The 15,000-nt window shown below is 46.1% G+C and overlaps 1 protein-coding gene across 4 annotated transcripts in view; it reads right to left on the bottom strand.

Annotated features, from left to right (window-relative positions):
- The window catches only part of pomgnt1 (protein O-linked mannose N-acetylglucosaminyltransferase 1 (beta 1,2-)), an 80,594-nt gene that overhangs the window by 35,264 nt on the left and 30,330 nt on the right, over positions 1-15,000 (bottom strand). For all 4 annotated transcript variants that reach the window (XM_061778764.1, XM_061778763.1, XM_061778767.1 and 1 more), the window contains one exon: positions 2,545-2,617. In XM_061778764.1, the coding sequence (XP_061634748.1) occupies positions 2,545-2,617 (73 nt within the window). The remainder of the gene's footprint in view (positions 1-2,544; positions 2,618-15,000) is intronic.

Genomic DNA, 15,000 nt, shown 5'->3' with positions numbered 1-15,000 from the left:
GTCACATATAAACAAACAAGCACTCACATTCACACCTACGGGCAAATTAGAGTTTTCAATTAACCTACCATGCATGTTTTAAGGGCTGTGGGAGAAAACCCACGCAGGAACAGGGAGAACATGCAAACTCCCCACAGGCGAGGCTGGATTTTAACCCGGGTCCTCAGAACTGTGAGGCAGATGTGCTCACCAGTTCTGCACCGTGCCGCCTAAATGTTATTCACTTTAAGTTAATTTAATAATGTAGATAGATTTGTACAGCCCTTACAGGGCCCACAGTTGGCAATGATTGGCAACCTATGATCTTGACTTTTGACTTCTTAGTGAAACATGGTCGACTGAATCTAGCTGTAACACCATTCTAAATGAGGCAACCAACAAAATTTTAGTTTCATGAATAAATGTCGAATTGGGAGAAAAGGTGGTGGAATTGCTGCTATTTTCAAATCTTTATTTCAGTGTAAAGAAATTGTATTGGCGTGATTTTAGCTCCTTTGAATATGTTTTTTTAGTAAAGGGTAATTAAAGGTTATCGTTTTAATAATTTATACACCTCCGAGACAATAAGAAAATCATGGAGGAATTTTCTGAACTTTTGTCAGTTATATGTACTGACTACAACTACTTTGTCAAAACAGGAAAATAACATTCATGTTGACAATAACATGGAAAAAAAAATACAAAAAAACTCTCCGCTATTCACATTTGCCCTCTTTCAACATAAAGACTCCGAGCCACACGCAAGGTCATATCTTAGACCTGGTAAGCTCTCACAATGTTGACATTTCATCTGTTGACATGAAGGACTTGGCTACCCTATTTCTGATCACTTTTGTGTGTTCGAGATTTTTTCATTTTTGCTTGTTTCAAGACAAATTATAGATACACAAGAAAAAATAAGTAATTTCACTGAAAAAATATCTTTTTTTAGATATTCGGTTTTTTTTCTTAAATTCAGACTGAGCAGCAAACTATTTTCTTGTCTGTAAACATTTTCAGTGAGTCAATTTCAAACAAATATGAATGAATAAAACAAATAAATTTTTGTTTAAACTTAGCATTTATCGTAAGTATAAAAAAACAAAAGGCATAAACAGCCTATGTGTTGTGCACCTTCACTTAAGCAGCTAGCATTTTAGCATGTGACATAATACATGTAGGTTCGTTTATGAATTTATAGACCATCTGACTAAACTCAAATGACGACACCTCGAGCGGAAGCACAAATAAATACAAATGACACAATAGCATGACATGAGCCAATAATTCAATAGTAATGCATAGCTTGGAACGATGTGAAACAATCTTAATTGTCGGCTGACTACGGCTGCAGGCGTCACGTAATGCCGTGGGACAAGCATGGCCAAACTTAAGAGAAAACTTTATGTGCCAAATTAGTACTCAAACATGTAAACAAGGGCACCACTTCTAAAGCACACTTCTCCCAACAGACGAAATATAATCACATTTTTACCCAAAGTTGCGCTGAAGGAACGTCATTAGGCACGGAACAGATATCAAAGAATGCGCCGTGGCCGTCAATCAAATCCGAAAATAGTCCTACAAAAAGGCGGTAAATACAGCGGAGGTACAAATGGGCATAATTGAAATTCATACAGTAAGTCACTAAATAGTGTACTCACTGTAGTTCTAAGATGTACACGATCACTGCAGTGTTGTACGAATCCATTCCAAATATGGCAGCGTAACAAGTCAGTTGCAGTCCTGCTCCATGGCAGAGATGAGCCATTCGTGTTCATCTTTCTGCTCAATCTGAAATGCACTTTCAGCATTTCATCTTTATTTCCCCTCATTTATCTTCTCTGAGGTTGTCGCCAACTTCTTGTTTGTTGTGTTTAATGCAGTTTACAAACTATAATAGTGCATTTTCGCCATTTTCCCGCTCCTTGAAATTTTTTGTCCTCTCAGTCCTCGAAATACTCGAGTAGTCAGCCCTATTAAGAACCTCAACAATAGTCACACTGTTTGTTGTTGTTGACAAGTTCACAAACCCCCCTATTCAGAACTCCTCACAACACCTTGTGTATGAAATGCGCTATAAATGTTTTTTTGCCTTGCCTTCTATATTAGAAGAAAAGTCTTGACATCCATTAAAACCAAAATATTGGGGCGATCGTTCTATTTTCAGAGGTCGACATGGCCATAAATAGAAATGTCCACCTATATTTTGGTGAAGATTGATTGCAGTTTTGTGATAATCAGCTACGTAAAGGGTTTTCTTTACAGTAAGCATGTCGACGAGTCGCCAAATGGTCTCCAATGAAATTCGAACATGTTCAATTTCGCCGACTCCTTGGCAAACTAGCCTAGTCTCGAGCAGTCTCCGGGAGGTGTCTCGGAGACATCTGCGCAACCAGTGGAGGCTCGAGTCGCCATCAGGTTGCCAACATGTCTCCAAGCCAGTGAGATAGCGGTCTTAGGGATTTGAAACTGCACTGCCACTCTGGAAACTATACAAACCAGAGCAACATTAACTAACTACACTATTCTCTCTTGAAAAGAACAACAAAGCAGTTTACTCACCTGATCATTCCAGGCTGAGATGCAATACAGGCTGTCATCCTCATCCAGCAGATGAATGGTCTGACTCAGAAAACTAGTAACAACACCAACAGCACAATTCAGTTTGGAGCAATTATACATTTTGCTTGATCAATTGTTTTCAGTTTCTTTTTCTGACTGAATTACAGCAGATAATAAAATACACATTTCTGTATATTCAGTGGGAAATCATGCTCACTTGAGGGAAATTTTAGGTTGAAGCGGATTAAACTATGTATATTATGTGACCAACTTTGACCAGCAACAAAGAAAGAAAACAGGGCCTCATTACAGAAAAGTGACATACTTGTGCACTTGAGTAAAGAATAACAAGAATCATTTTCTTTTACTATGCCCTTTTCTCGTCTTTTTTCACTCTGCTATATTATTTTTCTACTTGTCAGTACCTTCAGACAATTGTTTGACTTGTCCGGTCTAATTTGTTGTTTGTGGTGTAAATATGCTTGATTAAGTTATTTTGTTATGAAAAGGGTGATTGCCCTTCCTTTCAACTGTGGCAAAATTTAAAATACTCGACAGATGACCACCGCTGTAATGACCCTGTACTCGTCTGTACCCATCCCGTAAATTAGGGGTGTCCCGATCGATCACATCTTTTGAGATCGGAAATCGGTCCGATGTCATAAAAAAAAAACGAGTACCGGATCTGATCGGACTGGATCAAAAATCTCGAATTTTACCACTTACAGTATAAAAGCAGTCTATTTCATGGTGCGCTCCAGCACTTCTATCCAGCAGCACCCGGACGACATGCAGAGCCAGTCATCATAACAGGTTGGTAATGTGCTAACACGGTAACAAGGAGTGAGAGTGAATATTGCTTAGTTATTTATTCACACTCGAGTTGAAGTTCACTGTAAAATTAAACTGACATAAAAGAATTACACCTACTAGATGTTCAAATACAACCCCAATTCCAATGAAGTTGGGATGCTGTGTTAAACAAATAAAAACAGAATACAATGATTTGCAAATCATGTTCAACCTATATTTAATTGAATACACTACAAAGACAACATATTTAATGTTCAAACTGATCAACTTTATATTTTTTTTAGCAAATAATCATTAACTTAGAATTTTATGGCTGCAACACGTTCCAAAAAGGCTGGGACAGGGTCATGTTTACCACTGTGTTACATCACCTTTTCTTTGAACAACATTCAGTAAACGTTTGGGAACTGAGGACAGTAATTGCTGAAGCTTTGTAGGTGGAATTCTTTCCCATTCCTGCTTGATGTACAGCTTCAGCTGTTCAACAGTCCAGGGTCTCCGTTGTCATATTTTACGCTTCATAATGTGCCACACATTTTCAATGGGAGACAGGTCTGGACTGCAGGCAGGCCAGTCTCGTACCCGCACTCTTTTACGACGAAGCCACGCTATTGTAACACGTGCAGGATGTGGTTTGGCATTGTCTTGCTGAAATAAGCAGGGGCGTCCATGAAAAAGACGTCGCTTAGATGGCAGCATATGTTTCTCCAAAACCTGTATGTACCTTTCAGCATTAATGGTGCCTTCACAGATGGGTAAGTTACCCATGCCATTGGCACTAACACAGCCCCATACCATCACAGATGCTGGCTTTTGAACTTTGCATCCATAACAGTCCAGATGGTTCTTTTACTCTTTGGCCCGGAGGACACGACATCCACAATTTCCAAAAACAATTTGAAATGTGGACTCGTCGGACCACAAAACAATTTTCCACTTTGCATCAGTCCATCTTAGATGAGCTCGGGCCCAGAGAAGCGGGCGGCGTTTCTGGGTGTTGTTGATAAATGGCTTTTGCTTTGCATAGTAGAGTTTCAAGTTGCACTTACAGATGTAGCGCCAAACTGTATTTACTGACAATGGTTTTCTGAAGTGTTCCTGAGCCCATGTGGTGATATCCTTTACACATTGATGTCGGTTTTTGATGGAGTGCCGCCTGAGGGATCGAAGGTCACGGGCATTCAATTTTGGTTTTCAACCTTCCCGCTGACATGCAGTGATTTCTCCAGATTTTCTGAACCTTTTGATGACCCAGGGAGGTCCCGAGCCCGACCAGTCCCAAAAAGAGGGGCATGGGTACCGGACCACCAAGCCCCACAACTCCACCCAGCGAGCACCCCTGCCGCCACAGAGTATGGGGGCCCCACCCACCAACAGGGCCCAACACAGGAGCCAGCAGTGACCAAAAAACGGTCATAGCCTGCCAAACCGAGCCAATGTTAAGCGCCCGTCGTGAGCGAGGACAGGCGAGGGAGCCAAGAGAGGGAAGAGGAAGGCGGGGAACAAAGGGGGGGGCACCCCTCCGCAGCCTGACAATCGGAGGGCGGGGGGAGGGGGAGCAGACCCCAGGAGTCAAGCCAAGAGGAATTTGAAAATCCACCACCCACCCTATTACTATGGTTACCAGATCCCCGACTGGTAACCATTATCCCTGTATCGTGATTGTGTGTGGTGTAGTGCATTAAAATTGGAGAGACTGGTGGGGGTGAGGCAAGACAGTCACAGGGTAATACTGACCTGCAACCATCACCCCACCCAGGACAACCACCACTCCAAGGATGTGCGAATGTATGAAGTGCATTCAAAATCCGTGGACGAAAGGCATGGTGGGCCAGAGAGCAGGCCGGAGTGCCGGGACACCTGGCCGAGTGTCCTCCCCAACCCCCCCCCCCCCAGTAATCAATGTCAGTAGACACAGATAGGTCGTTTTCCCATTTTATTTTAAAAAACAAACTCATTAAACAGGCCTCGACAAAATTTATTGTACTCTACACTGCACTACAAGTTGTGTCCTCTAATTAGCATCACAGGTATCTTCAAACTTGTAATCAGCCTATTTAAAGGGTGCCAAGAGGACCAGAGGAAGCGAAGGAGAAATGTCTCAGGAGATCAGAAAGAAAATTATAGACAAGCACGTTAAAATGTAAAGGATATCAGACCATCTCCAAGCAGCTTGATGTTCCTGTGAATACACTTGCACATACAGTGGGATAAAATATATTTAGTTATCATCAGAATTGTCTTTATTTGCAGAGTATGTCAAAAACACATAAGGAATTTGTCTCCGGTAGATGGAGCCGCTCTAGTACGACAACAGACAGAGAATACTTTTGAGACATAAGGACATAAAAAACACAGTCACTGAGCAATAAAAGGTAACCAGAAATGTGGTAATGCCGGTACAATGGTTTTGGTTTTTTTGACAATTGTACAAAAAGATGTCGTCTAGCAATTAGAGCAGTTTGAAATGACAAATAGAACAATATTCCGACGCAATGACCATTGTGCAAAGGGCGCAGAGACTTCAAGAAATTGATGCAGTTTAAAGTAACTAGTCGTGCGATAATCTGGGAAAATGTCGATTGTGCAAATGGTGCAGATGCTACTCAAGCACAAGTGGCCATTATTGGTCAACAACAGATATGCAAATAGTGCAGCGTACAGACTACTACAGTGGGTGCACGAGTAATGTATAAATGGCTAGACAGAAATGTGACAACAATCTCAAGAAAAAATTGGCAACATGTTGCAATGGAATAGTAGGTTAACAGTTTATGAAGTTAATGGCAAGTGGGAAGAAGCTGATGGAATGTCTGCTTATTTTAGTTTGCATTGTTCAATAGCGGGAAGGAGCTGCAAGAGGTGGTGACCAGGATGTGGAGGGTCAGAGAGGATTTTGCATGCTCTTGTCTTAGTTCTGGCAGCGTCAAGTCCTCAAGGGTGGGTGTAGAGGGGTCTTTTTAGCAGTTTAGATTGTCCGTTGCAGTCAGAGTTTGTCCTTTTTTCTAGCAGCACCAAACCAGACAGTGATGGAAGAACACAGGACTGATTCAATGACTGTTGTGTAAAACTGCATCAACAGCTCCCGTGGCAGGCCGTGCTTCCTCAGAAGCCGCAGGAAGTACATGCTCTGCTGGTCCTTTTTCAGGATGGAGTTGATGTTGATCTCCCATTTCAGGTCCTGAGAGACTCCAATTCCCAGGAACTTGAATGTCTCAACGGTTGACACAGGGCAGTTGGGCAGCGTGAGGGACAACTGTGGCGAAGGATGCCTCCTGAAGTCCACGATCATCTCTACAGTCTTGAGCGTGTTCAGCTCCAGGTTGTGTCGGCCGCAACACAGCTCCACCCGCTACGCACTCGTCACCGTCTTTGATGAGGCCGATGACTGTGTTGTCATCTGCAAACTTCAGGCGTTCGACAGCCAGGTGCGTTGCAGTCGTTTGTATAGAAAGAGAAGTGCAGCCGAGAGAGGACACAACCTTGGGGCACCCCAGTGCTGGTGGTACGTGTAGATGAGGTGGTGTCCCCCAGACTCACCTGCTTTGTCCTGCCCGTCAGGAAGCTGTAATTCCACTGGCAGATGGCAGGCGAGACGCTGAGCTGGAGAAGCTTAGAGGACAGCAGTTCGGGGATGGTGGTGTTGATTGCAGAGCTGATGTCCACGAACAAGATCCTCGCATAGGTCCCTGCGCCGTCGAGGTGTTCTAGGATGAGATGCTGTCCCATGTTGACTGCGTCATCCGCAGACCTGTTTGCTCGGTATGCATACTGCTACAGGTCCAGCAGGGGACCTGTGATGCTCTTGAGGTGGTCCAGCATGAGGCATTCAAAGGACTTCATGACCACAGATGTCAGAGCGACAGGCCTGTTGTCTTTCAGACCAGCGATTGCAGGTTTCTTGGGGACTGGGATGATGGTGGCGCGTTTGAAACAGGATGGTACTTCACACAGTTCCCGAGATCTATAGAAGATCTGTGTGAAGACTGGTCCGCACAGACTTTGAGGCATGATGGGAACACAAGGTCTGGGGCTGCCGCTTTTTTGATCTTTTGTTGTTTGAAGATGCGTCTCACCTACTGTTTGTGGATGGTCAATGAAGGAAGGTGAGTCAGAGGTGCGATGGTGGTCAGTGGTGCGGCTGGGTGTGGAGTGTGAAAGTGTCCTTTTCAAATCTGTAGTAGAAGGTGTTCAAGTCATCGGCTAGTCTTTTATTGTTCTCAGCTTGGGGGGATGGTCGTTTGTCATTGGTTATGTCATTGTTCATTGTAATGCATTCCAGACTGTTTTAGAGTCGTTAGCGGTAAACTGTTTTTCTAACTTTACTGCATAATTTCTCTTTGTGATGTTAACTTCTTTCGTCATCGAGTTTCTAACACAGTTGTACAGGGCTCGATCCCCACTTTGATATGCATCCTCTTTAGCCTGGCGAAGTTGCTTAAGTTTGGCAGTGAACTCGGGCTTGTTGTTATTGAACGTGAGAAAGGACTTTGTTGGTACACACACCTCTTCACAGAAACTGATATAGGATGTCACAGTGTCCGTATATTTATCCAGGCTGCCAGCTGAATTTTCAAAAACAATGCAGTCTGTGCAGTCTTAACAGCTTTGAAGTTCTCTTTGCTTTGTTGGTCCACTTTTTCATTGTTTTCTCCGTAGGCTTCGCACATTTAAGCTTTTGCCTGTATGTTGGTATTAAGTGAATTAAGCAGTGATCAGACAAGCCCAGAGCTGCACGAGGTAGAGCACGGTGTTTGCTGACCTCTGTGACGTCGGTACACCATTTTTTGTTGATATCGAAGCATATCCCGCCACCTTTTGTTTTCCATTTTCCATTGGGTAGGGAGCGTTGATTCACGATGTGGATCGATGGGAGCGACCATCTATATAATCTCTTGCGGAGCTTCACTTGGATACCCGCAGACTTCCCCCCTCGTCTTTGCATCGATGCGCCTTACACCGCTCCTCCACTGAGTAAGTCGGAGAAAAAAAATTTGCGGATTTACGAAAGTTGGTAAAAGGAAGTCCAGTGTAGACTCTCTAATCTTTAGCAAGTTTTTCCTTGCGTAAGTGAGTCACGTAATGTCTCCAGAGACGAAAGAAAAACACAAAAACATGGACAATACTAGAGAGCGCGCAACCGAGGCGACCACACGGGTAGGCGCCAAGATAGTCAGCAACCAATTGTGCAAGTTCTCCCATTTAAAAAGATGAGAGAGGCCTGTAATTTTCATCATAGTGATACCTCACCTATGAGAGACAAAATGCGGAGAAAAAAAAAAACGATGGGGCTAAGATCTGGAGACTGGCTAGGACACGCCAGGACCTTGAAATGCTTCTTACGAAGCCACTCCTTTGTTGCCCAGGCGGCACAGAAAAGAATAATGTTAACATGGATAAAAATAAATGTGTGAAATCAGGTTTCAAAATGGTAAAGAGATGCTGTGGGTGTGTCACTGGGTTCTCGGAAAATCCCGCCTGTAGCTGTCAATCAAATACTACTTCTATGGCACATGCTTTTACGGGCCGCAGAGAGTCATTCTGCTCCTTTGTTTCCGATTAAATTCAGCAGGTCGTTAATTCACTGAGGGACTCGTCAGCCGCAACACGTCACAAGGAGGAGGGGGATAATCTGTGGTGCCCGCAGTGCTGTGGGGCTGTGGCTGACGAGTTGCAGCCTTCGGCGGCCACAGCCGGATGGATTTTTCACTCTCCTCCTCCTCGCCTATGATACGAGTGACTGACGACTCCCTCCGTCACTAACTGCTATTGGGCTGGCCTGGGGCCACGGGGTGGCTGATCTTGTTTGGTTCGGTGCTGTCTCGCTACGCAGCGCACGTGAGGGCAGACGGCACAGACACTGTAGCCCAAATAACATAAAACACATTACACTTCAGGGAAGATGTGTTTTTTCTACTTCTGAGCACAGTTTGATGGCTAACTGCACACTATACAGGTAGGACTGGGTCCACTATGAACAGAGTTGTCAAAAGTACTGGTATTCAGTTCACAAGTAAAATTACTGAAAACTACTCTGGTCAACGTAAAAGTAATGAAGCCCCTCACTTATTTAAGTAAAAGTAGAAAAGTGCACATGGCTAAATATACTTTAGTAAAATAGAAAAAAAGAAAAAAAAAATTTCCAGCCCTATTGGGAGAGTGTGTCGTCTCATCACCTAATGGTCACATGGTGTCTCTCAGGTGGCGGAAACCCTTTGGAAGTTCAGTGCGGACCACAAGTTATTGGGTTACTCGCTTATTTTCATTCATCAAAAAAAAAGCAGTGTGTTGCATCATGGGCTGAACATAGAGATTGTAAATGAATGATTCCATCAGATTTTACAGCATCCCAAAGAAACCTGAAGCTCATTAAAAGCTTATGTGCAGCCATTACATAACACAAACAGAACCATACTGACCGACCAGGATTACTTTCGGCACTTTATATAGTAATGGTAAGACACTTAACTTTATATTAACTTGTTTTGCATTATATCCATCCATCCATTTTCTTCTGGTTATCCGAAATCGGGTCGGCGGGGCAGTAGCTTTAGCAGGGAAGCCCAGACCTCCCTCTCCCCAGCCACTTCATCCAGCTCTTCAGGGGGGGATCCCGAGGCACTCCCAGGCCAGCCGGGAGACAGTCTCTCCAGCATGTGCTGGGTCATCCCCGGGGTCTCCTTCCGGTGGGACGTGCCCGGAACACCTCACCAGGGAGGGGTTCAGGAGGCATCCTAATCAGATGCCCGAGCCACCTCATCTGGGTACTCTCAATGCGGAGGAGCAGCGGCTCTACTCTCAGGCCCCCCGGATGAAAGAGTTACTCACCTCTCTAAGGAGAGCCCGGACACCCTGCGGAGAAAACTAATTTCAGTCGCTTGTATCCGGTATCTTGTTCTTTCGGAAAGAACCCACAGATCGTGACCAATAGGTGAGGGTGGGAACATAGATTAACCGGTAAATTGAGAGCTTCGCCTTTTGGCTTTGCTCCTGACTGATACAAAGACCGCATCATTGCAGATGCTGCACTGATCCGCCTGTCGAGCTCCCGTTCCATTCTTCCCTCACTCGTGTATAAGACCCCGAGATACTCCTCCACTTGGGGCAGGATCTCTTTCCCGACCCAGAGAGGGCATGCCACCCTTTACTTCCTGAGGACCATGGTCTCAGATTTGAAGGTGCTGATTTTCATCCCAACGGCTTCACACTCGGCTGCAAACCGCTCCAGTAAGAGTTGGAGATCATGGCTTGATGAAGCCATAAGAACCACATAATCTGCAAATAGCAGAGATGCAATACTGAAGCCACCAAATCGGACCCCCTCTACGCCTTTCTGTACAATAAAAGTTCTGAACAGAATCGGTGACAAAGGGCAGCCTTGGTGGAATCCCACCATCACCGGAAACAAATCCGACTTACTGGCAGGAATGTGGACCAAACTCTGACATGATCGTACAGGGACCGAACAGTGTCCGTGTCAGTGGGTTCGGTACCCCATAGTCCCGAAGCACCCTCCATAGAACTCCCCGAGGGACATGGGCGAATGCCTTCTACAAGTCCACAAAACACATGTCGACTGGTTGAACGAACTCCCATGCACCCTCAAGGACTCTGCCGAGGGTATAGAGCTGGTCCACTGTTCCACAGCCAAGACGGAAACCACACTGCTCCTCCTGAATGCAAAATTTGTCTTCCCGACGGACCCTCCGCTCCAGCATCCCTGAATAGACCTTACTTACCAGGGAGGCTGAAGACTGTGATCCCCCTGGAATTGGAAAACAACCTCCGGTCCCCCTTCTTAAAAAGGGGGCCCACCACCCCAGTCTGCCAATCGAGAGGCACTGTCCCCAATGTCCAAATGATGTTGCGGAGGCGTGTCAACCAGGCAGCCTCACAACATCCAGAGCCTTTAGGAAGTCCTGGCGATCCACCCTGGAGGCCTTGCCACCGAGGAGCTTTTTAACCACCTCAGTGACCTCAACCCCAGAGATAGGAGAGCCCGCCTCAGAGAACCCAGACTCTGCTCCTTCATGGGAAGGCGTGTAGGTGGTATTGTGGAGGTCTTCGAACTATTCTCCCCACCGACTCACAACGTCCCAAGTCGAGGTCAGGAGTGCCCCATCCCCACTATACACAGTGTTGATGGGGCACTGCTTCCCCCTCCTAACACATCGGATGGTAGACCAGAATTTCCTTGCAGCCGTCCAGAAGCCTTTCTCCATTTCCTCACCAAACTCCTCCCAAGCCCAAGTTTATGCCTCAGCAAACACCAAAGCTGGATTTCGCTTGGTCATCCGGTACCCCAACAGCTGCCTCAGGAGTCCCACAAGCCCAAAAGACCCGATAGGACTCCATCTTCAGCTTGACGGCATGCCTTACCACTGGTGTCCACCAATGGGTTAGGGCACAGGTGTCAAACTCAAGGCCCGGGGGCCAGATCCGGCCCGCCACTTGATTTTATGTGGCCCGTGAAGGCAAATCATGTGTGTCAACTTCCATGATTCTTGTTAAAATCTGCACTGAAATTTCAAATGGTCATATATCATAAATGATCATGTTGAGCTATTGCAAGCATTTTTGTGTTACCAAACATGAATAGTTGAAAAACCCATTACCCTTGATTTCTGATACCAAAACTAGTTCATAAATTTTGTGTGTAAATATGATGAGGCGATTAAATATTTGTATGGTTTCACGGTCAAAATGGCCCTCTGAGGGAAACCATAACTACAATATGGCCCGCGACAAAAATGAGTTTGACACCCCTAGGTTAGGGGGTTGCTGCCAGGATAGGCACCGACCACCTTACAACCACAGCTCCGGTCGGACGCCTCAGCAATGGAGGTTCAGAACATGGTCTACTCGGACTGAAAGTCCACCGCCTCCCCCGGGACATGGGTGAAGGTCTGCCGAAGGTGGAAGTTGAAACGCCTTCGGACAAGGGACTCTGCCACACGTTCCCAGCAGACCCTCACAATATATTTGGGCCTGCCAGGTCAGTACGGCATCTTCCCCCACCATCAGAGCCAACACACCACTAGTTGGTGATCAGTTGACAGCTCCATCCCTCTCTTCACCTGTGTGTCCAAGATATGCGGCCGCAAGTTGGATGACACGACCACAAAGTCGATAATCGAACTGCGGCCTAGGGTGTCCTGTTGTCAAGTGCACTTGAGGACACCCTTCTGCTTTTAACATGGTGTTCAATATGGACAATCCATGATGAGGACCGAAGTCCAATAACAGAACACCACTTGAGTTTTTAATGGGGGGGATTGGGGGATTCCTCCCAATCACACCACTACAGGTCTCACTGTCATTGCCCACGTGAGCATTGAAGTCTCCCAGCAGAACGATGGAGTCACCAGCGGGAGCGCTCTCCAGCACCCCCTCCAAGGACTCCAAAAAGGGTGGGTACTTTGAACTGCTGTTTGGTGCATAGACACGAGCAACAGTCAGGACCCGTCCACCCACCCAAGGTGGAAGGAGGCTCTCGTCTACCGGGGTGAATTCCAATAAACAGGCTCCGAGCTGGGAGGGTGGGGGCCGGGGGAATAAGTATACCCACACCTGCTCGGCGCCTGTCACCGTGGGGAACGCCAGAGTGGATGGACTATGTCTAGTCGGAACTTCTCAAACTCACACACCATGACCATAAGGCGCACTTAAAAGTCTTAAATTTTCTCCAAAATGGACAGGGCGCCTTATATTGCGGCGCGGCTTATGTGTGCACCGAGTTCCAAAATCTGTAAATGTTATTGTGTGACTTCGATGAGTGCTCCGCTTGACTGACTGGGAGCATTTCCTGCCGACACGCTGCTTATACAGAGGAAGGCGGACGTGACTGAGGACAGCATGCGGGCGTTAAAGAGGGAAGGGTGCGCGTGACAGAGGACGCTAAAGGCACGCCCCCAGTCGGTATATAGTTCCGGTATGTGCATCGGTTTGGCTAAGGACCCCCGAAAATGGCACCTACGAAGAGACACGCTTACGAAGCACAGTTTAAACTGCAAGCTATTAGTTATGCGGAGGAACATGGGAATCGAGCAGGCGCGAGAGAATTCAAGATCAACGAATCCATGGTTCGCAAGTGGAGTAAGCAGGAAAACGAGCTTCGCCAAGTCAAGAAGACGAAGCTGAGTTTCCGCGGAAACAAGGCGAGGTTGCCCGAGTTAGAAGACCAACTCGAGCAATGGATTCGACTGACCATTCGACTGAGTGCAATATCTCGGAGCTTGCCATCATTCCGGGAGGCTTGACTTAGGAACTCCAACCGCTGGACATCGGTGTAAACGGCGTTCAAAGCAAAGTTGTGAGCGGCGTGGGAGCCATGGATGACAGATGGCGAACACAGCTTTACTAAGACGAGGAGGCATATGTGAATCGATTGTGGGTGCTTGGGCTAATGTGCCTGCTTGCACTGTTGTTCAAGCTTTCGTAAAAGCCGGCATCATTTCTGAGGAGCCACACGGCAACGAGACTGAGTCCGACAATGACGAGAGAGAATCTGGCATGTTTGATGGAGAACTTGCTCAGCTGTACATTTCAGATACAGAAGATGAGGACTTTGATGGATTTGTGGATGAGGATTGATCAAGAAATAACGTGAGAACATTGTTAAATACTTCAATAAAGTACAACCAAACCCAGTTTTGCTCCCGCTGCCTTTAAAAAAAAAAATATATATATATATATATATATATATATATATATATATATATATATATATATATACATAGATAGGCGCTCAAGATGGCGCCTACCAGTGTGGTCGCCTCGGTAACGCGCTCTCTAGTATTATCTTTGTTTTTGTGTTTTTCGTCCGTCTTTGGAGACCTTACACGACTCACTTACACAAGGGGAGACCTGCTAACCATCAAGGAGTCTACTCCGGACTTTCTGTCACCAACTTTCGAATATCCGCTCAGTTTTTTCCCCCCGAGTTACTCACCGGAGCGGCGTCCGCGGTTTTCGGCGCATGGAGACGGAAGCGGCGCCACAGAGGGAAGTGAGCCAGCATTTAGGTGAAACGCCGCATGAGAGGACACAGATTGGCGTTCCCGTCGATCCACCTCGCGAATGTACGCTTCCTACCCAACAAAATGGACGAGCTTCATCTTCTGTTAAAGACCAGAAAAGACTTCGGACGTTCCGCGGCCATGTGCTTCACGGAGACCTGGCTTTGCGACGCTGTAACCGATGGCGGCGTCATGCTTCCCGGCTTCCACATTCATCGAGCGGACCGCGACATGGAATCATTGGGGAAAACAAAGGGCGGCGGGATATGCCTCTATATCAACGAAAAATGGTGTACGGACATCACGGTGCTCAGCACACACTGCAGCCCGCATTTGGAGTCGCTATTCTTAAACTGTAAACCATTCTACTCGCCACGTGAGTTCGCATCATTCATACTGGCTGGAATCTATATAAAGCCTCAAGCTAACATGAACGCCGCATTGCTAACGCTCGCCGATCAAGTCAACGAAATTGAAAAAAAACACCCCGACTCACCCCTCATTATTCTTGGGGACTTTAACAAAGCTAAACTCAACCACAAACTCGCTAAATACAAGCAGCACATCGACTGTCCTACCAGGGAAAATAATACTTTAGACCACTGCTACACTACGGTAAAAAACG

This window comes from Phyllopteryx taeniolatus, chromosome 7 (genome assembly GCF_024500385.1).
Source record: "Phyllopteryx taeniolatus isolate TA_2022b chromosome 7, UOR_Ptae_1.2, whole genome shotgun sequence".
Classification (NCBI taxonomy): domain Eukaryota; kingdom Metazoa; phylum Chordata; class Actinopteri; order Syngnathiformes; family Syngnathidae; genus Phyllopteryx; species Phyllopteryx taeniolatus.
This window is presented reverse-complemented; position numbering and strand designations above follow the sequence as displayed.